Below are 27,083 nucleotides of genomic sequence, written 5' to 3' on the forward strand. Positions count from 1 at the left end.
AGTTTGTATGGTATTTTCCTTTTGGACTGTGAAACTGAGTTGGTGTGACTGTGATGCATACAAGAGGGTAGCAGTAAGATGTAAAGGTCAGAAGTAACACATATATGGGAAACTTGTAATTACAAATGTTAGGGGACTGTGATTCACTGAAACTAATACAAATCAAGTCTAGAAATAGGAATATATATTATAGTAAATAGTATTGCTTATTTAAGTAAAGATTTGAATAATAAGCTTAGCAAAAAATAATATTGCAAATTCTTTTGTAAATGTTCAACGTGGATCGTCATATATATCTTTTATTTACGCAAACCTATGAAGATGGTCAATAAAAAAATTTATTAGTTAAATGTAATAATGTATATATTTATTTCAATTTGATGAGGTTCAATCATGCAATTAGTCTTATCTCATTAATATTACCTTATAGATAATAATTGTTTTGTATTTTTCTTGTCATCTAACAAGATGTACTTTGCATATGTATTCCACTTTAAATTGTATAGATGTCATATGAACATGTGAAGAGAATAACTACATTTTATATATTCACATATTTTCACATATGTTGCGAGTTTTCAGAACATTTTAAAATAATATATTTTGAAGTTAGAAGATCTTGTTAACTTGATAATTAGAGCCATCAATATGGGTTAGGCCCGTTGGACCGGCCTGGCCTAACCTGGGATTTGATAGGGCTGGGCTACGATTTTTGGAGCCCATTTAAGAAAAGGGCTTTTTAGCTTGGCTTGAATAAGCCTGCCGATTTGTGGGGCTTGAGAAATATGGATAGGGCCGACCCGTGGGCCAAATAAAAATTAATTAAAAAATAAAAAACAAAATAGAGTATTAAAATTAACAAGAGTCTAAACTCTAAATCAGTTTAAAGTTTGAAATATTACAATTTAAATACAAATTATGTTTATAAAATACGTATTACGTAAAATAAAAATACCCTAAAATTTCTAGGAATCACTACATAGGTCGTAGCCTATGGAATATTGTCATAGTTTTTGTGTTTTATTATGATCATTGGAAAACAATTAGGTTTATATTTTTATTTAGCTATTTATGCTTTTACTTGAAATCAAACTTAATAAATATTATAAAGATAATTTTATTTGTGGATTTGATTAACAAGTAGTAACACTAACACCATGTAATATTATCTTGTCGATATTNTTATTAAATAACCAAATATTTCTATCTTTTCAAATTTGCCACATAATATTATCACACAAATTTAAAATTCTATGATTTCAGGAAAAAAAAATCATAGTATTTAAAGAACAATAAGTTACACCACTAAATAGTAAAAGTCGTAATATTTTCAATATCAAATCAATTTAAGACACCACTCCCACACAAATTGAAACCGAACACATTTAAATAACATATATTTTATATCTTTAACTTTATATACACTATCCACATTTGTTAGTCTTTTATCTAAATTAATAATATTAGCTATAAACAATTAATCACACATTTTCATTAAAAAATATCTAAGCTATATCTACTAATTGTACCAATTTTCATTATTTTTGTAACACTCCTAAATTGTTTTTTTACAAATAAAATTCCAAATTAATTACTCACCTAAAAGTTCTTTTTAGGTAGTAAAAGTTTTTTTTTTTTAAAAAACCAAATATTTTACAAGTGTCATCTCCTTGGTTATGTTTTTTTCTTGATAAAACAGAGAGAACCCACAAGCATCGTCTTCTCCTCCTCCTCTTCTCCCATTTTTACGACTATATACATACACAACATATATCAACCTATACATACAGATACATATAGATAATCTGTATCTATCGCCATCAATCGAACAACTTCGAATTTGCAATCATCGAAACCCCAAACCCCCTCATTTGATCCAGGTAGAATTATCAACCCTAGATTCTCAATAAACTTCATTTTCAACATCTGATTACCAATGAAACCCTAGAATTGTGTGAATCGAATTGAGCATTACCTGTTTGTATATAGTTATGAAAAGAAGAGGTTGTACGCGATATTAGGATTTGCATTGTTTTTTATCAGGAGGTGGAAGTCGAATTGGAAATAGCTGAGCTGATTTTGTGGTGAAGATTTGATTGTTTGTTGTGCAGGATCGGAGCTGGAATTACTGTTCGATAGCTGTGTATAATTTATATCCGGTTTCATTTGAATGGGAGTTTCGGGAATTTAGATTGATGCTGACCTTGGATTGACGTTTAGAATTTTGGGTTGGTTAATTATGATATAAATTTCGGTGATTTATTGCGAACTTGGATAGTTGGAATCTGATTGGATCGCTTTTTCCTGAGGTTGATTTGGGAGAAGTTTGTAGAACATGAATTGAATCTTGTTTGTTATTGTTGATTTATTGTATCAAGCTTTTGTGGGTGAAGCATATTTATTTGATAGTGGTGCTACTTATTCGTCGTGGGTGAGGTTAGCTGGTGCGCAAGAATGAGCTTGGAGAATGAAGATGGAAGTGCCACCAATCACGTCTCTGAAATTGGTGATGAAGTTCGGAAGTAATGATTTAACTTTCTTGTTTAATTTCTAACAGGGTTTATTTGTTAACTTTTTTAATGTCAGTGCTCTTTGTGATAACTCAGGCATCCAAAAGTATCATATACAAGAGAGTTTCTTTTGTCACTCGGTCAACTGGAGATTTGCCAGAAGCTACCAACTGGGTTTGATCAGTTGATCATGAGGTAAGAATGTTTGCAAAAAGTGTCATTTGCTTGAAATTTTGGAGCAATTAATTTTTACTCTCCCAAAATTTGTTAGTAGTTCTTTGTTAGGTAATTTTGTTTTGGTCATCATTAGTAATTTGCATTTAAATTTAAATAGTGAGCTTGAGGACACCTCACGTGGCATACAAGACCGCCAAAAAATACCTGGAAGCTTGCCATCTCAAGGTTTCAGACGCAATGATTATAGTTCGTCTCCACCTACTCGTGGGGATTCTGATGGCAGTTCCAGAGGCATTTATGGAAGATGGGACAGCCGTTCCTCAGGGCGTAGTGATCGAGATAGTGATTCACAATCAGATAAAGATTCAGGTAAAGCTGATATTCTTTCATATATAGTTATTGTCTATGTTAAACGTGATGCTTCAACTATGAATACATATTTGTGGTCCATGGGTGTACAATTTACTGCCGTGAGACCACAAGCTAAAGATTCGCAGGATCCCCTGTCCACTTTGTAGTAAAGTAGACTATTCAAAAAAAAAAAATTGCTCTTTTGCATGGTCCTAGGCCATCGTAGTACACTAACCTGGGTCCTAGGCCAAATGGTCCAAAAGATGCCAAGAGTTATGGGCTTCCCATGTCTCTTAGGTTTTTCCTAACTTTCTGATTCTGCCAGTAAACCAAAGGTCTTCGACTTCCACATTCTTTGGCATCACCCATTGCACACCACTCATGTATAGGAAGAGCTGCTTTGCGTGACTACAATGCAGAAACAAATGCTATGCAGATTCCTGAGAATTTTCACAGAAAAAGCATATACTGCACTGAGAAATTCCTCTTCTCCACAACATTTCCTATGTTAAACATGCATTCCTAGCTGCAACCAGTCAAAACAAGCTACTTTAAGAGGTGCTTGTGATTCCACAACGCATCCATGGCCAAGTCAAATCCCAGTGACCTACTTTTTTGTTTTGAGAACCATGGTGTCCGGGCCAGCTTGCGCGCACCTTAATTAATTCCTCAGGATACCTCCCACCAGCAACAAGTACCCAGTAACTCTATCCACCAAGGCCAGGACTAGGAAAAAAATCAGCTAGTAACTTACTGGTTTCTACAAAAGATAATAATAACTTTCTACAGAGAACTTCTCATCATTTTCTGCTATCCCAATCTCAGAATCAAACCTACTACATCAAGGATCGTAGGTTCAAAAAAATTAGAAGTTGACCAATTTCATCATCTTCCCATTCATCAAAATTTCTCCTGAATTGAATCTCCATTCCTCCCGTCTAGCATTTATGCAACTGTACACTGTTTTTTCCTGGTTAAACTATACAATATAGGATATTGTTCATCACTTTTTTTTCTCCCAGCCAAACGTCTTGTCAAAAATCTGATTCTTCTCCCATCACCAACTTCCAATGAGATGTATTTCTGAAATTCTGACCATAATCTACCTATCTGCTCCCATAATCCACTTTTGTAGGCGTAGACACTACAGGGTGTCCAGAACCCTTCTCTGCTGTCAATAAGCTTCTTGCAGGGTTTCTCTCCATTTTCATTGTATCTCCACAACCATTTGAACAACAAACTCTTGTTGTGAAGTTTCAAATCTTTAACTCCCAAACCTCCACCTTGCTTACCCTTTATAACCTCCAGCCACTTTACCAGATGAACCTTTTCCTTTCAGAATTTCCTTCCCAAAGAAACTTACTTCTCATGGGGCATCCGGACAATTAGATGCCAGCTAATCCACAATGCTGAAGGCACTGTCTTTTTTGTTCTTGTGCTTCATTTATCCTATGCTGGGTGGGGAACTTGTGTAATGCTGCAGTGGTGTGCTCCTTCTAACTAAACATCATTCTCACTCAACTTTGCAACCTTTTCTTCAAAAACCACTTTTTTTTGTCTTTTTGTTTGTTAGACTTGGCAAAGGTAGGGGTAAGGCTTCATACGTACCACCCTCCTTAGACCCCACTTGTGGGATTACACTGTTTTTATTTTTATTGTTCAAAAACCAATATAGTTGGGTGAAAAGTGTCAAAAACAGTCCAATCTAACTCAGATAGCTATATTTGGGTAAATCAAATCAATGTTATTTCCTCCTGTCAAGTACCACATTTTATGGTAACTTTTTCTTCTTTTTTTGTTGGTTGTTTTTTCGTGGCTGCTGCATAAGTGCCTTTCATATGCTTATTCCTTCTTCGAGTACTATATTCGTTCCATCTGTGATCTCTATAAATAGTAGTCTGAGGAATGCGTATCAAAGGTCTCGTCTTTGCATTAAATGCATCTCCATAACAAGAATTGGGATGCAGGTTATAGTTGTGGTCAAGTCATTAGTCTCCTGAATTCTGAGAAAGTCTTTTAAGTATTTGTAGGTTAATTTTTAGCTCCAACTTCTTGCAAACTCACTATTAGATGACTGGTTTGCAGAAATAGTGCTCCTCTTGCATTTAAGAACTATAGGGTATTTGACCTTGATCCTGCGTACCATGTGTCTTCCACTATTTTTCATTTTAAGCGCACATGCATGTGGGTACTAAATGGTAAATTTTCTTTAAGAAAGCTCTATTTGGCCAACATTTTCTACAGATCCTGGTAGACGCTATGGTAATCAAGGCAGACGCACTTGGCAGAGTTCTGAGCATGATGGGCTTCTTGGAAGTGGTTCATTTCCCAGGCCATCCGCGTATGCATCTGGGACTGTAACCAAGGTCCGAGCAAGTGATAACTATCAACTTAACAGGAGCAATGAGCCATACCATCCTCCTCGCCCCTATAAGGTGAATTTCACTTGATCATTGCTGCTCACGTAGCGACCACTTGCTTGGTCTGCTGCATGACTTGTCCCATTATTTCAGATTATGCTTGAAGATCTTTGAGAGGAATTTAACTTATTCAATTTTATTCTTGCAATACCTTCAGGCAGTACCTCATTCTCGTAGAAACACTGATGCATGCGACGATGAGACCTTTGGTTCAATTGAGTGTGCAAGTGAGGACAGAGTGGAGGAGGAAAGGAAAAGAAGAGGTATTTCCTCTTTCAGTAATATCATGCATGGCTCTTTCATATAAAATATGCAATTTTGATGAGTTAGTGGACAATTGAGCTTTGATTGGCTTTCTTACAGCTTCTTTTGAGTTGATGAGGAAGGAACAGCAGAAGGTTCTTCAAGAGAAGCAGAAACCGAATGTAGAGAAGCACACAGCTGAATTTGATTCAGAAATCTCGGTACTGCTGGAAGATGATAAAAAGGATCGGGGGCTTCTAGACAAGAATACTAAAGTAGATATAATGGCCAGCCAGCCTATCACAAATAATGATTCTGGAAAATCATCTTCCTCTTTACAGAATCTTCCATCTAGACCGCTTGTGCCCCCGGGCTTTAAAGCCACTGTTACGGATAAGACTTCTGGCTCAACAACTTTGAACCATTCATGTTTGACAGAGGTACTTGTACATCTCTTAGTTTATCTTATACATTAACATCAAATCAGGTGCATCATTATTAGAGATGGAGTAAACCACTCTGCATTGTATATTGTTTGGCTTGGTTATCCGCTCAGCATTGTGCATTTATTGGCCTGGATTTTAGTGTTCTTTTCCTCCCTCTCTTCTTAATGATGGGCTTTAGGAAAGGGATCCAAGATATTTCTAACATTTAGGGCTGTCTTCACTCTTGGGCAGCCAGGTGATACAATGCTGTTAAGCAGCCTAATCCTTTATAATGTTTAGTAGCTTAGTGTCATTCCTATGTACACACAACACACATATACTATCTATATCTATATTATATTAAAAACACGAAAGTCCTTAGCGATATGTTGTTTGCCTTTTTACCCTTTTGAAATTTGATTTCACATTGGAGTAAATTGTCATTTAATTATTTTCTTAATGTTTAGGACTTTAAACTTAACTAAATTTTGACTATTATGATCATTATTTATTTGAATTAAATAAGAACTCCTAATAATTAGGAATTTAAAATCAATTACAGTATTACTTAAATAAAAAATTTCCTTGATATTTATTTTATATTCCTTCTGTCCCACATACCCACTTTCTTTTTTAGTTGATCCCTAAAGAATGACACATTTCCTTATTTGACAAATATTTTATAACACTATCAACATTTTACCCATGTTGGGTCCCACTTATTTGGTAAAAAGTTCACAAAGGTGTACTCTTCTATTTAAAAAATTCGTTTATTTTAAGGATAATATTGGAACATTGCAAAGTCTTCTCATATTTCTTAAACTTTTTGCCTAATCAAACTACATCATATAAATTAGGATGAAAAGAATAATTTATTTAGGTTTAGTTTTCTGCCTATATATAATTATTTCTAATTTGTTTTGGTTTGGTTAGACAATAATAATAGAAGAATCAAGAATGAATTTACATGGATTTTCAAATACTTCTTTTGTCCATGAGAACTAAAATTCTACCTCGTCTTGAAGTTCTAGTCCCACAATGCCATACGATTGTCTATATTTTTTATTGTTGATGCTCATCGTCTTCTAACATTGTCATGATCCGGTATTCCTATTAGATAGGTCAAGGAGATTGAGTGTTTTATGGTTAAAGAAGACGATTTAGATTTTTCTCTCTCTTCATATTTAGGATTTTGAAATCAATTAAATTTCTTATTGAATATTTTTCTTATTTGAACTATATTGGAAGTTCTACTATTCTGAATCTAAAATCAATGTATAATTCTAAAAAAAAAAAACATAATTAACCATGTATAATACTTTCTGTACTTTTTTAATATGTAGGATTTTGAAATCAACTACATTTTTATTAAATGAAATCCTGCCCCCAAGGCCTAGCTCGAGTGGCAAAAGGTGGAGGATTTGTGGCTTAGGTCGCAGGTTCAAGCCCCACACCATGCAAAGTGAAGCTCGGTATTTAAGTAGAGAAGGGTAGAGGGGTGGGTCCATTATCCATCGANGTGTTTTATGGTTAAAGAAGACGATTTAGATTTTTCTCTCTCTTCATATTTAGGATTTTGAAATCAATTAAATTTCTTATTGAATATTTTTCTTATTTGAACTATATTGGAAGTTCTAATATTCTGAATCTAAAATCAATGTATAATTCTAAAAAAAACAACATAATTAACCATGTATAATACTTTCCGTACTTTTTTAATATGTAGGATTTTGAAATCAACTACATTTTTATTAAATAAAATCCTGCTCCCAAGGCCTAGCTCGAGTGGCAAAAGGTGGAGGATTTGTGGCTTAGGTCACAGGTTCAAGCCCCACACCATGCAAAGTGAAGCTCGGTATTTAAGTAGAGAAGGGTAGAGGGGCAGGTCCATTATCCACCGAGTTTAGAAGACTGTGATTGGTCCAAAGGGCGGGTCACTGACGTATTTCTCGGTTATCAAAAAAAATCCTTCCTTATTTGAACTGTGTTAGATGTCTTAATATTTAGGACATTAAAGTCGATTAAAAATTTAATCATCTTAAATAAATTATATCCTTATGAGCTAGTGCTAAGCATTTGAATCAACAAAAAATAAATGATTTCGTTTAATGTTGAGAGAAAATAATGAAGTCTTTGAATTCATTATTAGATTAATAATCCAGTTCAATTGCACCCAAGGGTGTGGCCGTGTGGCTTAGTGGTCAATGTCATAGGTTGAGCACCATGAGGTCTGAGGTTCAATTCCCATCAGGGACAAAAACACTAAGTGATTTCTTTTTATTTGTTCTTGCCTTGACGGACAGAGGCAAGGCTAGAACAGAGTTACCTGATACTTGTTGCTGGTGGGAGGTGACATGTATGCCGTAGAATTAGTCAAGGTGCACGAAAGTTGATTCAGACACCACGGTTGTAAAAAAAATCCAATTCAGTTCTTTTCCATATTCATCATATAAATAAAAATAATTTGTTAACATAATTTTTTTCAAGTCTTTGATTTAACTTATCTTGACGTATTAAATCGTATTATTTTCTCCTTGCATGCATGTGTCTAATTCCTTTCTCTCTTTCTTTGTTCTCTTCTTGCCCTTTCTTTTCTTTTCTTTCGAGCCGTGAGTCTTTCGGAAACAACTTCTTTGCCCCACAAATGCTCGGTTTAAGGTCTCCGTACATCTTATTGTGCCAGACCGCACTTGTGGGACCGCACTTGTGGGACTACACTAAGTATGCTATTGTAGTTTAATTTTTTTTATGTACATAGGGAATCTTAATATTTAGGACTTTAAAATCAATTAAGATTATACCTTTTTCCCCTTATTTGAATTAAATGGCATAATTTCTTAATATTATAAAAAATAAAAATTGTGTTGTAAATTAAAAATGACCTTTCGGGGTGTCCCAGGGGTTTGGGCTTGGGATTTCCATGTTGGAGGTGTCTCAAGTTTGAAACCTCTTGCCAACGAAAGCAAGGGGTTTTCCTTCTGGGTTGAGCCCGTCACACCGGGTTTGTCTTGTGTGGGTTACCTCTCATGTGTGGTTTGCGAGCTATTGCATAAGAGCGGGGTTTTACCTTGTGCGCACCCAAAAGGAAGCGGTTGCGGGTTTCCCTTGTCATAAAAAAAAAATTAAAACTGAAACATTAATACGACAAATAGTCAATATCGTTTATTGGAAACAAATAAAAAAGAGGAAATTAGTGGAAAATTACTTAACACACACACTCTCTCTCTTATTTTTACATAATTTTCTTCAAAGGTTTTTACATTTTTATTTAATATATAAAAATAGGAAATTAGTTTATTTATGGAATAAACTACTACTAAATTTAGGACTTTAAAATTTTGATAGGTTGATGAAATTTTCTTTGAAAATAAATTATGAAACTAATTCATTTGTAACCATAAGTTAGTAATTTCCAAATCAGTCCTCTAAATATTTTTTTTCAAATTACATGGCTTTTAAATAGTCAATTATCTTAACTCCTAACATATTTTTTGAAAGGTCAGATCTGTTTGCTATAGTGAGGATCAACATAAAGTACTTAAATGAACCCTACACTATTTTACTTTATTTATTCTATTTTATGTTAGAACATTAGATTAGACACAAAATTTTAGTAAGGCGTTTAACACGTTAGTGAATTTATTAGAAGCACAAAATTATTATTTTAAATAAGTGATTGTGATAGTTGCACATGTTTTTATTTCACTCCTCTTAAGGAAATGAATTTTTATATCAAGTGAATCTAACAAGTCATGTCATTAAGATTTGAGAGTAGAATAAAAAAATTAATAGATAATTTTAAGGATAAGGATATCAATACAGTATGCTTTATTTAATTGAAGTACAAATCTTATTAATGTGTGTAATCTCACAATAAAAAATCCTATTAATATGTGTGCGCTGCAAAGTTGAAGATTGTGAATTTTGTACAAACTACTACTACTACCAACTATAAGAGCAAAAACAAGAAATATCTATGTATACTAGTTTGTACTAGAGGGTTGCCAAAAAAACATAATGAAACGGAAAGAAGAGTGAATGAGCCAAAGGATCAGGAAAGAAGGGTTCTATCCATAATCTATTGCAGGGGCTTTTTGTTTGTTGTACTTTTTTGTACCTTCTTGGTACTTTATTAATGAAACATTGAAACTTATACCTTATAAAAAAGAAGGGTTCTTTTCCATGTCATATACTCAAGTTTTTTTTGCACAGCTTGGTTTTGCAAAAGAGGAGCATGTCATGTGGAGGTGGGGATGTCCTTTCTATCTTCTTGTGGTGGAGATGTTCCCATTCCTGTTGTTACACAAAGATATACTACTTAAAGATGTAGAGCTTTCAAGATCTCTGTGTGAAAATAGTTCATTGATTCTATGACAGTCCATTCAAGAACCGTGATATTGGCTAACCCACATTTCCCTACTTGATTAGTCCACCTCAGTAATTTACTCTTGGTCCAATGTTATAACTTTAGAAACTGCATAAAATCCAAAAAGACTGAACATAGAGAGCAATAACCATGTGGTTGTGCGCATGTTACTCGATTCCATGTTTATGGAATTTGAGTTGTATCCGTTCTCATGGTACATTTACAATTGACATCAATAGGCCTTGATCAATTTTTTTTTTTCTGATATCAATAGGTCTTTATGAACCACATTTGTATTTTCTTTAATTGTCTGCTTGTCATATCACTTCTACAGATAGGGAAGCATGAAACTGAAGAAATTTTATTGGAAGCCAAAGCCGACTCCCAAAATGGTATCCATCAGAGCTTAGAAAGAGAGAGCTTCCAAGAAATTAGTTCGAGTGATCAGCTTGAGCACAGTAGTTTGCATGCTTCAGTTTTGAAGAAGAATGACCAAATTGTGAACTTGTCAGTGGGTTCAGATGATTCCGATAGGAAATATAGCATGAGAGATCATTCACTCCGGACTTCAAGTCTAGAGGAACATGAAGCTTTGAACAAGCCCTCGATTTTGAAACTCAGTGCCCAGAATTCAGGGGGCAAATACGTCGAGGAGTCCAATATCAACAATTCAAGTTCCATCCTGGACAAGATTTTTGGAAGTGCCATTGCAAATCTCACCGACTCTGTTGCTCCAGTTATGGTATGCACGCTTTGTGAGCCTCTACTATTTGAATCTCAATTTGTTATTCCTAATGCGATCCTATGAAGCCCCAACAAACTTGTCCGTTTGCAGTTCACCTCAAATTTCTTCATGCTTTTGAAAACAAGTAAATTGAAATGATTTATTATTTAGGACGATCATAATCTTGTACATCATTGGACTTGTGATTGTTTTCATGAATCCTGAGTGTGGTAACAGTTCATTTCATCCACACCAAAGATTACAACAGTATCCTTAACATCGAAAAATAATTTTACAAGATACCCTACAATGATTGGGATTGGTGCAGGACATATACAATCAATAGGAAGGATGTTTTCTTTATTTTTTATTTTGTCATCTGCCTAAATGCTGGGGTTCAACTTGTTTTTTTCCTTTTCCTCTTTTACTGTCCAAGAATATCTCCCTCCGTCCCAATTTATATGACACCTTTTGACTCGACACAAAGTTTAAGAAAAGAAAGGAAGACTTTTGAAATTTGTGGTCTAAAACAAACCGTAGACATTTATGTGGTTATAATTCATTTCATTAAGGGTAAAAGGGGAATTAAGTTTTTTAAAAAGGGGAATTTTAAGGTAAATTCTTTTTAATTAAAAAAATGTGACATTTCTTTTGGGGACAGATTAAGTGTGCTACATAAATTGGATAGAGGGAGTAATAAACAATGTGGACTTATTTAGTGGTCAAAACTTCTCATATTGTTTTCTGGCATCCTGCTAACTAGTTATTTTTTGGCTCGACCATGTTGCTCAGAATGAAGGTAGTAAACCAAGTGAAACATTAGACTCCAAAGCTGTTCAATCATCGAAATTTGCTCATTGGTTTTTCGAAGAAGGTATATCTATTTCTCCCCCCCCCCCTGCATTTCTTACTGAATTCTATCAAAATCTCTTGAAATCTTATGTAAACAGTCTTATCTCACTTATGTCATTGCAGAGAGGAAGCAGGAAGATGATCCTTCATCAAGCAGGCCTGGTGATCTGCTTGCATTAATTGTTGGTGGAGATATAAACAGAACACAACCTTTTGAGGCTAATCCTTCAGATCAATTCCCATCAGAATTCTCCTATCATAGTCCTGATCCTACAAGTAAGTTTGTCTCCAATTTACCTTCTTCGCCACTTGGGGGGCCTGAGCCTGAGCCTGTGTGCAAGCCCAGTAAAAGGGAGGCAGCACCTACCATTCTTACTTGTGAAGACCTTGAGCATACAATGTTGTCTGAGTTCAGCGAAAAGAAGTCTAATTCGCAGCCACAAGGCTGGAATACTAATCACACAAAGTCTAAGGAACCTGTAATTGTGGATAGCCAGGCATCTCAACACCTCCTTTCATTATTACAGAAGAGGCCAGATCATGGAAATGTGACAGAGAAGTCCAATGCTGGAATTGAATCCTTGGAGGCACGTGGTGATATTACCATGCAAGACAGATCTAAGAAGGAAGATAACAAGGATACACTCACACTTGAATCGCTTTTTGGAACTGCTTTTATGACGGAATTACAATCTGCACAAGCTCCAGTTTCAGTTCAGAGGATTTCAGTTGGTTCTGGACTAAATGTTTCTCTGGAAGCTCAAAAATCGTCCTTGCCTGGTTCTGATGATACCCTTTCTTCTTCGATAATTGATGATAGAGCAACTAAGGAGAATATTGTCTTATCTTCAAATTGCAGAGATCACACAAAGCTGGATAAGGCAGAAAACTGGTTGGGATGCAATGATTCCTTGTATGAAGTCAATTCCTTAAGGCGCCAGACTGAAGCGGTCTCCAGAAATGGTGATTATCGGGCTGGTGGATTTCATCTACCTGAAGGAGAGAGGATATTTAGTGTTGGTGATCCTTTGGTACCCCAGGTCTCAACGTTTATGCCTGCAGGAAATATGGGTAAAGGTGACTTGGTGACTGTTAATTCAGTTGGCAGTGATCAAATGTCTTTGATGGGTCCAGGAGCAATGCCCTTTCCACGGGCTTCTCATGAACAGATAGAGTCTGAGATGCTGTTTCACCATCTCCATGGTCAACCATCATCTTCTCAGTTTCACCCTTTGCAAATGAATCAAGGGAAACCATTACTTCATCCATTGGATTCTCGTCCTGCTCATTTGAACACTCAGATTTTGTTTGGTCCAGAGGGCATGACTCGACACGATGCTCTTCCAGGTCATCAATTTACTGGAAATATGATAAGACCTCCTTTTCACCACCCTAATGCTAGGGTGACAGGGTTTGATATTCCTGCTCATCATCCTATGCTGCAGCAGATGCAAATGTCTGGACCTCACCCCCGTCATCTACTACATGATCGTCTAAGTGGTGGTCCAGTTCCTTCACATTCCAGTAATCAGGCAGCTGGCTTTGTGCATGAAGCTAACCCGATGCAAGGGTTCCCTTTTAAGCCTCACCAAGTCAATGTTAATGGGATTGGGATGCAAATTCCAGGTAAAATTTTGATGTGCTGTCTCTACAGCTCCCTGTCTGTGTCTTGTTCTTCTTTGGATTACACCTCAATAATAAGTTTCTCTTCTTTGATCTTTGCTAAAATAAAAGCAACGGGTTTCTTAATCTTTGCAACATCTTCTGCTTATTTCTCAATTCTACTGTCGCGATGTTGATATTCCATTCTTGCTATCTCCTGCCTGCACCGTCTCACTTGCATTCTTTACTGATGGAAACGACAATACACTTGACTTGCAATTTGTTAGGAGTTCTACTCCATTGGTTACTGCCACCATACACCTCATTGTTTAAATTATCTCTTGTATTTACGGAGAACTTATTCATCTTTCCAAGACTTCCTTTCCTGTTAAATTTTGAATTTTTATCTAGTCAAAATTGAGGATTAACATGACCAAGTTGTGTTTTCGCCATCATCAGCCTTAGCTTGCCTTTGAAAATCTGTAGGTCTAAATGACTTCAAGTAGGTATCTGCTCATTCTTGTCGATTTTTTCATCAAGCTGCTCATTCTTTTTCCGTTCCTTTCTGCAGTTTTTATCTAGCCGTTTACAAGTAAAACCAGTAGCTATTCTTGTATTACTATTCAGCTCTTTTTTGCTACAGATTACTCTGTTTGCGAAGCATGTCAGCTTTTGAGACTTGAACTAGTAAATTGCTTTTCGCATGCCTACTTCTTTTCTGGATGTTATGTCTCGAGATATGCTTTGCTGAATATTATTGCACCCTGAAAATCTAGAACAAAGTAGAATATTGTCCACATATCATGTATTGTAAAAAAAAGGTATTGCACTCTTTAGTTCTTTTAATTGGTACCACTTTTCTGATTGAAGATGAACTATTGATGTTTGACCATCTGTGTGAGTTTATATCATATTCTTTTCGTCCTCAGGGCCAGATATCAACAACCGAAACAATCATCCTGATGCCCTGCAAAGGCTTATCGAGATGGAGCTTAGGGCTTCTAAGCAGATTCACCCTTTTCCTGCTGGGCGGGGACAGGGGATGTATGGTCACGAGCTTGACATGGGAATGCGACATAGATAGTTGGCCATGTAAGGTTAACGCCTTTCATGTGGTACTGATATAGACCATCACTTATGGGCAAGATATCAGGGGAAATGACGTAATACTTAGATTCTACTTTTTCGTACTAGGTGGTGGGTTTAGGGTTGCTTGTCTGTCATCTCTACATACATCAGTGAGGAGTGGCTGGAAAGGGCCTCTGTATCAACATCTCTTACTATATTGTGCAAACATGGTTGTGGAAATTCTCGTCAGTTCTTCTTGATCTTCCTTGTGTTCCTGATCTGATTGTTACCCGCTCGCTCCCTTATCCCCTTCCCTTTTCTTAGACATGTCTTTTATTTTTCCCCGGAAAGAACTGCGTTGTATAGCACCACAATTCAGGCTATTCCTATTTCAAATATGGACGTGGAGTAGCAACGATGGGCTAAAGAAGCTATATGGTTTCTCTAGTGCCTTGTATTAGTAGATAATTGTTGCAAGGAAAATGCAATGAAATAAAGCAAAAAGGAGGACAGTGCAACTTATACTAGCTGGTCTATGAGGTTGTTATATCTCAAGTGTTGTTTATAAGTTGTAGTAATTAACTTAGACCTACAATTTTCAACTCAGTTTGAATTGCAGGATGAAGATCCTACTTGAACTCACACAGTTCTGGAATGGATGAACTTCATAACAGACTAATTCTCTATTTGACCTTAATACTCAAATGAAACTCATATATTCTATTCATGATGATATTTCTAAACAAACTCATTAACAAGCCTAATGAAGGTGTTGTAGATAGTTGTTGGTAATTGCAATGTCACACATTCCAAATGTAAAATAACACTACAGTTACTTCAAATGTGAAAGCATTACTCCCTCCATGCCTTTTTAGTTGTCATATTATGCTTTATGAGAATTAATTTAACTAATTTTATGAACTAAATTAGATAACATTAGTTTGATGTTTAAAATAAAATTTTAGACATTCAAAAACTATATGGAAAGTACTATAAATTGCAATATTTTTCATATCAATATAATGAAAAAATATATCTTAAAACGTTAGTCAAAATTCATATAGTTTTGATTTTCAAAAAGGAAACACAGTTAAAAAGTGACTAAAGGAATATTATTTAAGTAGTCGAGCATATATCATTTGGCAATTGTGATTAGGGGTGTTCTCAGTCAATTTGGATCGGTTATTGGTCAAAATCAAAATCAAACCAATTTAATAGGTTTTAAAATTATCAAAATCAAATCAATTTGATACTATATATTTTTCGGTTTGGTTGCTATTAGTTTCGATTTGATTTGATTCAGTTATTAACAATACACAAAAATAAAAAAAACATATCATTTAAAATGTGAAAAAGTGATAACAATCTATTCAAAACAAAAAATAGTTAAAATGACTGACATTGTAGATGTTTCGATCACTTAATTTACTATCAATAAAGCTTCAAAATTCTATATTTTGCCTAGAAGGAAGAGTGAGTTTTCACTATTTGCCTAGAATGAAAGATAGTTTAAATGATTGACATTACAGATGTTTCGATCATTAAATTCACACTATCAATAAAGCTTCAAATTTAGACATTCATATACATGAAAATGATGAAATCAATAAGATAAATGTTCTCACTTGAACATTTTTGCTTTCATAGGTAAATTAGAAATACATTTTGATAAAAACATATATAAGATCTTTAAAATTGTTATAATAAAAATAATATATTATGTACGTATAATGATAGAAATTATGTATATAATTTGTCAATTTGGTTCAGTTATTTCTTTGATTTTTTCGAACAAAATCATAACCAAACCAAATACTATCGATTTTTAAGACTATAAAACCAACTCAAACCCAAATAAAATTGATTTGGTTTGATTTGGATAAGTTTTTATCCAGAACACCCCTAATTATTATGATGATTTAAAACCTTTAAATAAGATATGTTACTAAAAAATAAAATAAAAAAACCTCAAATTCAGTAAAAATGAATTCCCCCGCCCCTATATAAAGAGAGTCGCAATACCCTCATCCCCCTACCTCCTCTCGCATTAACAAAAAGGGCGCCTCTCTGTTGCTTGGCGGCAAAGCCAAGTTCTTCGTCCAGAAGAGAAAAGGCCATTGGTGATTTTCTCTCTCTCTCTCTCTCTTGTTGATTTTACTTTCGTATGAGTAATTTTTGTATCCATTGGATTGTACTAACTTGTTATCAACTTCAATGGAATCATCACGTTTCTATACTATCATCCGTCCCAATATTTTGTTTATTAGTTGTACTAGTAGTTTCTGTCTATGATTTTTTTCTGTATGAATTCTTATTCAACTGGTTTTAACTTTATAAAATTGTGATCGATCTCTGTAGAAAGTTGGATTGTTGGTCCAGTAGGTTCAGAAGATCTAGGGTTTAATTTTCTAGTTACCAGTACGTTTTTCTTCTTCTTTTTACGTGGAGAAAAGTTAAACCCTAGATTTAAACCTTTTAAAAAATTGCAGGTTAATTTCTGCCAACCATGGTACGTACAAAAGTTGAAATCAAGAGAATTGAGGATAAGGCTAAAAGGCATACCACTTTCACAAAACGTAGACAAGGTCTTTTTAAGAAAACCAAGGAGTTGGTGAAAAGATGCGACGCTGAAGCGGCTGTGATCACGTTTTCTTTGGCCGGCAATATCTTTGCATTCGGCCATCCCTCGGTTGACAACGTGGTGAACCGCTACATTGCTGCCACGTCTGCTCCAGAGCTCGGTGAAGTTGTTCCGGTTCATGAAGAGGCAGAGGATGCAGTGATTGGGACAAATGAAGATGAAGAGACGTTGGGACTGGAGGTGCCACTTGATGATATGGGTATGACTGAACTTGAGGAGTTGGATCGCACAATGACAGAGATGAAGAAGAAAGTTGTTGACAAAATAGATGGGATAATTTCATGTTCAAAGAATTGAGGATCTTGGATTGGATTGATTACTTTAGGCAGGTTCATTCTATTCATCAAGAATTTTAGTGAATTCTTTAACTACTTCAATGATTGACTTGCATGAAAAGGTGCAGTAGTTTTCTTGATAAATTTTTCCCCTTTAGAGAGGTCAAAATAGCTAGTACGTAGTGTTTGATTTGTTCCCCGGTCACTGATTCATATTTTTAGTAGTGAAAGATTAAGTTTCTGAGCCATTTGTGCTTTGAATGGCAATTTAGGATAATAATTAGTTGTCTTCCATTTGTATTTTCTACTCAATAACTAAGCCATCTTCTTCCCATCCTTTCTCCTGCCAACTATCAGTCGCGCAAAGTTAAATACAAATATGTTTTGGAACAAAAATAACATAGTGCTACACTCTCATGTCAATGCCTTCGGTGGATGATCTAGCAAGTTCACTTCACTACGTCTCAATTATTGAGTTGTTTCTTGATATGCCCAAGTTTAATTTGAGCTCAAATGAATTAGACTCAAATTTGGATCATGACCCACCCATTTTAACCCGCTTAACCTTAATAATTTTAACATGTTAATTAAATTTCAACTCAATTTTTAAAAAATGAATAAATAAATCCTAAAGAATATAAAATAAATAGTAATGATACCTTCAATATATAAACATACATTACATTAATGCAAATAAAATCTTAAAACAAATTGAAATTGAAGATCTTAAAGTGGGGCTAAGAATCGAGTGATTTAAGATTGACTCAATTCAAATGAACTAAAACTTAAAATACTTGGGCAAGTCGGGCAGATTACCTCAATATTTGAGCTCATTTTTAGTACCCCTTATTATAACACTTTGCTTCCTCCCCACCTAAACTATTTTTTCACAAGCATTATATCATTGATCCATTTACTCGAACCACAAAAGGTTATTTTCGATTCTTCTCAACATCTCAAACAAGCAATGCCAAATACACTGCTACAAAGTTTGATTCATTGGGCGTTTGTAGGACAAAACCAATGAGGGGCACAGCTAGCCCTCCACAACATACAACGTACACAAGCACCACATAATCTACCTATAATACAGCTCAAGCCATATATAATCTACTCTCCACAAGTACATACAACCTCTCAAAACATTCACTACTCCGGCATTGTTCCCCCAGCTAGATATATACAGGATGGAGATGGCAACATACGAGCAACTTGCAAGTTTGAAGCATATGAACATACTAGTTGCACATCTTTTCATTACACGGTTCTCTTCGTACCATTGTCTCCACCAATCATATGCAATGACCACGAATCATCTGAACCTTTCTCCAGCTTCTTAGACAGCTTGGATTGCGTTACCTCTGAAATCAGTTTTTATAGGAAGGTCCATTTTATCTTTTGCAGCACCCAAGCCGTATGATGAAAGCAACCTCCTCTGCACCAAGCATGAGATAACGAATAAGATCAAAAGATAAATATAAGATAAAGTGATAAACAATGAATTATTGACCAATTCATTTAGCTTTCATGCTATGCAACATTTATCCTAGTGAAAACAGGACGGTGAAATACCCCAATGGATATACGAGGTCACTCCAGATCATAATTCATTTTGAATTCTTTTTTATCCATCTCAACATCCATTTGTACTGTTTACTTTCTTCACAGAAAGAAGAGAGAAAATAAGAATGCATATACACTGAGCCAAGCTGAGCCCCAGGCATGTCAAGTTTAACCTCGATTCATTGACCTTGAGAAACGACACATGTACGGCTCAGCTTGGCTTGCTCTTTCCGGTTCTTGCCTCCACTTGGTGATGGCTGGGTACAAGTTCTTGCCTCGCACAACTTCAGCCATATAACCCAACCACAACTTCTGAAAGCAATTTCAAAAAACATACTGGAGCACCAAGCGTAACTATTCATCTCATGCTTCTACAAAGACTTCGTCAATTTGGTATGTACCACCACTACTTATTTTCTTTTGAACTTGATTAAAAATAACACCCTAATGTAGGTACACAGATTTGAACTGAAGAAACTTTCCACGTCAAAAACAAAGAATAAAAGAAAATTTAATCTCAATAGCATGAAGACTTGCAAGTCCTTAGGCCAACAGGAACAACTAGCATTTATAAATGATTTATTTTCTTTCTATTATGTGAAGATTCTCGTATTCGTGACAGGTTTCTTGGGGCACACTCGGTTTTAGAAAGAATCAGGTTTGAGTTTTTTCCGAGCAGCTTATTTTAAACAGATATTTCTGGAAGCTGAGCCAAGATGTGCTTAACAAGCCAAGAACTATCCAGAAATGGAACTTCCCACAAAAAGATTAAAACAAAAGTTATCCAGAAGTCCTTTCCAAACTCAAAACTCGCTACAAAGTATGCCATAAACTTTCAGAACAAAAACAAAAAACTAAACAAAAACCAAGTTAAGATAACTTAGTGGTGGCGGAACCTAAATAAAGGGGTGGTAAGAAGATGTGACGCCGTTGACCACACAGAACAATGGTAAAATATAGAAAAAGATAAAGATTGCAAGGACACTGTGATAATCAAAGGTCATTACTGCAAACAAAGGATCCTTGGTTGTGACTACAGAGGGGGCCGCCGAAGGGATGCATGCGGCCAGGTGAATGAAGAGTGAAAGCAAGAGATGCATCTAGGAAAGGTATTTAGTGCCTACATAGTAAATCAAAATCAGTCACAAGTGTAACTCCCAACTATAATTTGAGAACGCAGATGGCTCCCAACTATAATTTGAGAATGCCTGTTCACATCTAGACTCATGATCCCAGCAAGCTTAGACACCGTAGCCTGAGTTATACGTGGGCAAAGCCCAAGACAACCTGAGCTCAAGTCCAACTCAGCAAATGAAGATCCCTAAAAAAAAGGAATTTTGTAGAGTTGGACTTGGTTTCTTAACACTACAAACTATTGCATCACGGGTACAATAAGATACTTCAAAGAAAATAAGACTTAACATATCAGAAACACAATGAAACAGAAAAATAATCCCTCTCCAAAAGGACCAAGTGTAATTCCTCCAGCCCTATTAAGACCTTGAGACTTCTAACTAGATCACATTACATAAGCCTTTACTGATTATTCAGATATGATGAAATTCACAGATTGTGACTTACATGATCCTCAAATTCAGGGCTCGATAAATTGAAGGATAGATTCTTCATCAACATCAGTGCCTGCAAACCAACAAAACAGTATCTTTCAGTCAAGTGAGATGAAGCAATTCATAGACTTCCATGTCAACATGCAGCATGCAGTAGTGGATATCTGAGGTCTGATTAAAGAAAGTTAACATCCCCTCTTATTCCGAAGAATCTAAAACTCCAGGAACCAAGGCTTTACTGCAATTTGCAGAGGGAGAGAGAGAGAAAGAAATTCCTTCTGTCTATTTAATGTTAACCTATAAAATTAACCATTCAAGTTCTTTATCAACATGGTAGTCAAAGAAGGTCATCTCAGTTAGGATCAGACGAGTATAAGATTTACACCTCATATACAACAAACACAACTACGCCTCAATTCCAAGCTAGGATATACACCTCATGTACAGAGTTACAACATGCAACATAAGTGTCTCTGCACCTTTCTTTGTTCACAACTATACATCACGTGAAATGCAAACTGGAACTAACATCAACATATGTATGTCTGCTAAATCAATTCCAACATACCGTCTGAATATCAATGGGGTCCATCTTTCTTAATCTCTGTAAGTGGTCCCTCGTACTTGGATCAAAGACACTGCCAATGAAGCTGTAAACTTGAGCAAAGTCTGGCATAACTGCAATTTACAAAGCAAAGGAAAACAAATCAATTTGTTGAATTAATAAAGCTTTGTGCAGATAAAAATAACTGCAAAGAAAGAAGTAACAGTGATCTCTGCCTTGGTACTGCAACACATCCTTTTAGTGTGACATGAACAGATGGAACCAAATGAGGATAAAATAAAGAGCACGGGGAAACCAAATATAGCCTTTTTCCATCTGCTTACACGCAATATAGGACAAATAAATTTGCTCCCTTTACCCCAACAGACTGAATGCTACCCAACTACTATCAGAATATGTAAATATACACAGCTGCAAAAAGTACAGCTATCATGTGCAATGCGGTACAAATGTCATGTGATAATACATTTTCTCAGTCTCGTCCTAACAACCTTCTTTTCCGGGAATATCTCCCTGGCTCCCCTTAGATTTCCTAGTACTTTCCACTTTCTTCTCTGTTTCCTTCTTGTACCTGATTTTAACCCATGAACAATTCCTTTGCCTAAATTCCACTATTAGGCAAAAGAAATGTTGCCACTATTCCTTGTTACATCTAGGAATAGCCATCCATATATGCAACTGAGAGCGTGAGGGGGAAGCCAGTGTTTCTTCCACCCTTGAAGAGAAGTATTGGAGATGGAAAAGTTAAAGAAGTTGGGGCTGCTCAAATAAACGGCTTAGCATAGAAATCTGTTCTATTTCCACAATGGGGGAACCTTCACCATAAGGTTCAGTTGGTCAGATAATCATTTTCCACCAGTAAATAGCTCTAAATATCGACTGAAACAACATCAAACTCCAAAAACAAATAATTCAACATTTCTACAAGCATTCCACAATCCATCCCAAGCACCCGCCAATCAACTAACACCCAGTTTAGGCCTAACTGTCACACACTACTTAGGTTAGTAGGGAAAGATCATTACCAAAACCTATCTGAGGCAGAAGAGAATGCTTTGCTTAACATACAGTTCTACTGAGCATTTCACATCATGTTAGTGGGCGCTAGCACAAACTGACAATTTCTTTACAAGCCAATGCATGTTCTGTATAGATTTATATTTTGATCGATGAAATTTGTTCTAATTATTCTATGCACCGAAAGCGTGACAGAAAAGGATATGACCTAAGAAGACATTAATAAAACGAGAAAGACAGCCTAGAGGCCTACACAGGCAGCGCAAGTGTCACAAATATTTCACCAGCTTACACTGGGCCAGATCACACACATCCTGAGCAACAAAAATACTCACCTTTCATTTGCTTCTGGCTCTCCTTTTGGTCATTGCTCTCTTTAGTCTTATTAATCCTAGGGATGTTTTCATTACTGCTGCTGAAACAATTTTGCATGACTCCTCCACTGGATAATTGTGCGTCATCTGAGAACAACAAAATTCAACTTGTAGTTTTTCTTGAGCAAGGCGCTACAAATTACTTATATCTCCTTAATATCAACAGACACATACCTTTTCTCATCTGTGTCGTGCTGATGGCAGGCACACAGTCGTAAGTCCAGGGAGAAAAATTAATTGTATTTCCAGATACTGATAAAGGATCGGGTCCGATACCAAATCCTGGTTCAGGCAAAGCACCAGGAGGTTGAAATTGGATGCTGCCAACTTGGGACATAACTGTCGAAGGCAGATACAACAATACAAGCTACAATTAGTTTCAGTCCAATATCTTGTAACAAACAAACAGATGATTGACATTGTCCCTACCCTTTTTAGGAGCTTTTTGTGGATAAGGATGAGCAGCTTTTCTCTTTGGGCGTGGGGGAGGTACATGTTCACTAGTTCCACTCTTCTGGACCTTCAGAAAGTATTTCTGTGCATGGCTACGTATCTGCATAGCTTGCTCTTTAGTACATTGACACATATCAAAATATAAAACATAATAGTGAAACTGTGACCAGGTAACTGGCACAATCGGAATAGACATTGAGCTGATATTAGTTTGTCACCAACATACAACAGATGTTGCTCCTCAGTCCTCATCAATTACATGTTTTAATACCATTAAGGGCTCTTGTAAACGTGTGATAAGTCATAGAAAATGGCAAGTTTCATAATTAAGCACACTTCTAAGCAAATTGTCTTGGGTCAGCACAAGATAAACAAAAGATAAGCACTTTTTTCTAGTTTTAAAAAAAGTATCATGTCAAATGCTGATGGGCAAAAAGAAATAACATAATTAAGAATAGTTTTGTCGAACAGTTATAAGAAAATTGCTTATATGTATGTATAGACATACATATACATACGTTTTGGGTGAATTTAAGTCTTCATTGACACATAAGAAAGCCATTGGGCGTTCCCACAAAAAATTTTCTATCCTGCATACCTTGGTAGTTAAACAGAGAGGTAGGAGATGAGGAAATATGATAATATATCTGCATCCAGGTGAGAGATACTTAAGTCACATTCTGGGACACCATGACTAATTTTAAACAAGAAATAAGAGGTGGCTCCCCTCAGTATCCAAGAGAAAGTACTGCCAACATTTTGTATCTCCCTACACAACATTTTCATACCTAGATTTTACTTTCATTTGTTTATATATCACTTTGACTACCACTCACTTTACCATCCTTCCGGTCCAGAGTCCACTCCCATCCTTAGTTTTCTTTACAGTCTTTGTTGTTTCTTACACACACATTTCTTTGTGCTTATAATTCACACACATTGAAAAGGTAAAGGGAGAACAGGAGAAACACAAACTACCCTAAATCACCAACTGCATAATTAAGTAGAACACAGTTGGTCAATTCAAGAAAAGCAAATGTTGCACAACTAGGATCTAACTTCTCTGAGGATAAAAATACACTCTCAATCTGAAGGAAAATTTTCGCCAGATAACTAAGATAAACGTTATTTATTTTGTCTACAGAACACATCAGATATCAGATATTCTTTCAGGCCACAAAAAAGAACAAATAAGTCAACAAATAAGAGCCATCTGACTAACAAATTACCTGGATAACAGTCTTCGACCCAACAAATGCTTCAATCTTTTTCCAATCACGGTCGAACCTGAAAGAACAAGTCACAATAATTTAGGATATGCATTTTCCATGACTCTTGAATTGAGATTCCAGAATAGATACTATCCATGATCCTAAAGCTAAACCTCGAAAACTATCCCAGCCTCGATTTCTTATTAGCTTGTTCAGCTAGAGGTCACAAGTGTTGGCACATAGCTTACTACAGTGGCAAAGCTGAATATGGTCTACGAAAGAATAAACACTTGAAAGACTTCTCTTTACACTTATCAAGGTTTAATTATAGTAAGTGCATAACATCGATGACAACATCAGATGGGGAACTTTTCTTCTCAGCTCCCACTTTTCCCTCCAATGAAGTTTGGCCAAGCCCCAAGAGATTGTTACCATCCAGTATAGACTGGTTTTGTTTTTCTTCTTACTAGTAAGTAGCTTTGATAGCCTACTAAAAGTCAACGCTACCAGGACTAGACTTTGCATTTATAATGCGGCCTATATGTTTCTCCTTACCTCTGATATGTAGCTTTGATTTTAACAAGTCTGTACCATCAATGACAATTAAGGAGAGTGAGATTTATTAAAAATATGAGATAATGAGTTTTGCTTCTTGGTTCCTACTTTTCGATCCACTGAAGCTGGTCAGGAGATGGTGCTGTATATAATTAAGACTAGCTAATTTTTTCAATACCTAGGATGACTTTGCACCAGATATAACAACAACTACACCTTAATCTCAAGCAAATTGGGATTGGCTATATGAATCCTCATTGGCCCTGTTACACCTCATGGCAACTTTGCAGATGTATATAACTTAAAAGTTGATCCTTGTCCCCCCTAATTCAGAGCTCCTGCGTCCATCCTTGTCCCCTCCCCATTTCCCCTTCACCTACCCCCAATGTTTTAACAATTTCCCATTTCAGAACATAACCTAAAAAGTGCAAAGCTTCCATTTTTATCTAGTCCTGTTCAACTTCCACAACAATAACAACTAGTAATATCCACCACACACAAAACAGGAAAACACAAACAAGTGCCGTCAGCTAAAATAAAAACAGAGAGAGACTCACAATTGAAGAGCTTCAAGAAACTTGTCATGCTCCTGCTCAGTCCAGCTCTCTCTAGACTTAGTAATCGTATAGGGCTTCCGTGTCTTCTTGCTGTGATCATCGGACACCACCACTCCCAAACCTGTATTCGAATCCAAATTCAAATTCCCATGTATACTAGTACCCGATTGTACCGGATGCAAACCCATAAGACCCGTTTTCATCGGATCCCCCATGTAGTGAAAATTTTGACCCGGCGGTATTGTTGGATATACAGACACCATATGTTATGTATCAATATAGAAACAGAAACTTCAGCTTTTTGAGTGTTCTCTCTGCTCTGTTTCGTTTATGAAATGAAAATTTATTGAAGTTACACAGAGAAATGTGTATATATATAAAAAGAGAGATGATTAACCGACATTATTGCAAATGGAGGGAAAATTGTGATCATGGACGTCCACGTGTAAATAATTGGAAGGTGGAAATGAGTTTTGCATTTCTCAAGGCAGGTTCTAGAAAGTTTTATTTTGTGTGTATCATAAAAGTATGACTAGTGGGGACCATACTTACTCTTTAATAACCACACATTTTTAAAAGTTATATTCATCCCCACCCTTTCTTTCGTCTCGTATTCGGACTCTACATTGGAGCACTGATTAAATTTAAATTGCATATTATGAGATTCATTCGGGAGTTGCAGGGTCCATCCAAGAGTGACACACTCCCAACAAAATTTTCTCACTAAACTTGAGACATTTTATTAAGGGTGAAACAATTTACCATTTCTTTCTACCGCTTGTCCTTGCTTTTTACTCTTATTTGGTCTTTTTCTTTTAAAAAAAGATATAGTCACGCATCACCAACCAAAGTATGCCTTTTAATCTTATTTGGTCTTGTTCTTTTAAAAGATATAGTCACGACTCACGCTGATGCATTACCAACCAAAATATGCGGTGTAATGAATGAGACTTTTTTTTTAATCAGAGGTCTCGAATTGTAGCTGGGATATAGAAAAAAAATTAGCAGGGAGTTGGAAAACCAGAAAAAGATATAGTCACGCTTCACAAAGAAGCCGTCAGCTGATAGCCTTTCCACTTGGATTTTTACTCTTTTTTTGGTTAAGTGAATAAACTCTTGGTATATATGGACATTCTGGGCAAGCTACAATAATTCTTATTGTCAGCTTGCCTGCCTTCATTGTAGAAAATATGAATCGCTACATCATTTATTTCTTTTAGTAGTTTCGTGCCCTAGCCTATCATAAATCTACTAATTGATTGTCTCATTCTTACCCTCTTGTATAATCTAAAATAAGAAGATTGAATTCAAAACTTTAGGTTAGTATTAATTCATTTCTGACAAAATTTCAATTAGGGTTATCCATGTTACATATGATGTTATTGATGTTCTTAACCACACGATTATTATTAGTTGTGCCTCATCTACAAAAAGAAAAAAAAAACTTCACCCTTGGACGTAAAAAAAGATTAATCAATTTTCCAATTATTACTCCCTCTGTCTCTAATTATATGTCCATTTTTGAATTGACACATCTATTAAGAAAAAACAATGATTGACACAGTG

General features: G+C 35.8%; 3 protein-coding genes across 5 annotated transcripts; 2 read left to right on the forward strand and 1 right to left on the reverse strand.

The window, feature by feature from the left end:
* The first annotated feature begins 1,618 nt into the window (after nucleotides 1-1,618).
* On the forward strand, nucleotides 1,619-14,998 carry LOC125852499 (uncharacterized). 3 transcript variants are annotated; one of them, XM_049532220.1, is made up of 11 exons: nucleotides 1,619-1,880; nucleotides 2,112-2,522; nucleotides 2,607-2,705; nucleotides 2,845-3,056; nucleotides 5,283-5,473; nucleotides 5,616-5,721; nucleotides 5,822-6,141; nucleotides 10,827-11,234; nucleotides 12,009-12,090; nucleotides 12,192-13,694; nucleotides 14,600-14,998. In XM_049532220.1, exons 2-11 carry the CDS (start codon nucleotides 2,455-2,457, stop codon nucleotides 14,752-14,754), a joined length of 3,144 nt encoding a protein of 1,047 aa, XP_049388177.1. In that variant the 5' UTR covers nucleotides 1,619-1,880; nucleotides 2,112-2,454; the 3' UTR covers nucleotides 14,755-14,998. The 3 variants fall into 3 exon arrangements, with proteins under 3 accessions (XP_049388177.1, XP_049388176.1, XP_049388175.1); XM_049532219.1 differs by having other exon boundaries at nucleotides 1,684-1,880; nucleotides 2,044-2,522; XM_049532218.1 differs by having other exon boundaries at nucleotides 1,684-2,522.
* Nucleotides 14,999-16,766: 1,768 nt separating this feature from the next.
* Nucleotides 16,767-17,899, forward strand: LOC125852501 (MADS-box transcription factor 47-like). The gene is made up of 2 exons (XM_049532224.1): nucleotides 16,767-16,858; nucleotides 17,228-17,899. The coding sequence occupies exon 2, from the start codon at nucleotides 17,245-17,247 to the stop codon at nucleotides 17,674-17,676; it is 432 nt and encodes a 143-aa protein (XP_049388181.1). The 5' UTR covers nucleotides 16,767-16,858; nucleotides 17,228-17,244; the 3' UTR covers nucleotides 17,677-17,899.
* A 697-nt stretch (nucleotides 17,900-18,596) lies between these two features.
* On the reverse strand, nucleotides 18,597-25,978 carry LOC125852504 (protein REVEILLE 6-like). Its single transcript, XM_049532226.1, has 8 exons — nucleotides 25,518-25,978; nucleotides 24,424-24,481; nucleotides 23,171-23,294; nucleotides 22,916-23,080; nucleotides 22,703-22,828; nucleotides 21,354-21,463; nucleotides 20,799-20,858; nucleotides 18,597-19,089 (listed from the first exon to the last, which is right to left on the reverse strand). The coding sequence occupies exons 1-8, from the start codon at nucleotides 25,778-25,780 to the stop codon at nucleotides 18,991-18,993; spliced, it is 1,005 nt and encodes a 334-aa protein (XP_049388183.1). The 5' UTR covers nucleotides 25,781-25,978; the 3' UTR covers nucleotides 18,597-18,990.
* Between the last annotated feature and the right edge of the window lie 1,105 nt (nucleotides 25,979-27,083).

Source organism: Solanum stenotomum, unplaced genomic scaffold (assembly GCF_019186545.1).
Source record: "Solanum stenotomum isolate F172 unplaced genomic scaffold, ASM1918654v1 scaffold36051, whole genome shotgun sequence".
NCBI lineage: Eukaryota > Viridiplantae > Streptophyta > Magnoliopsida > Solanales > Solanaceae > Solanum > Solanum stenotomum.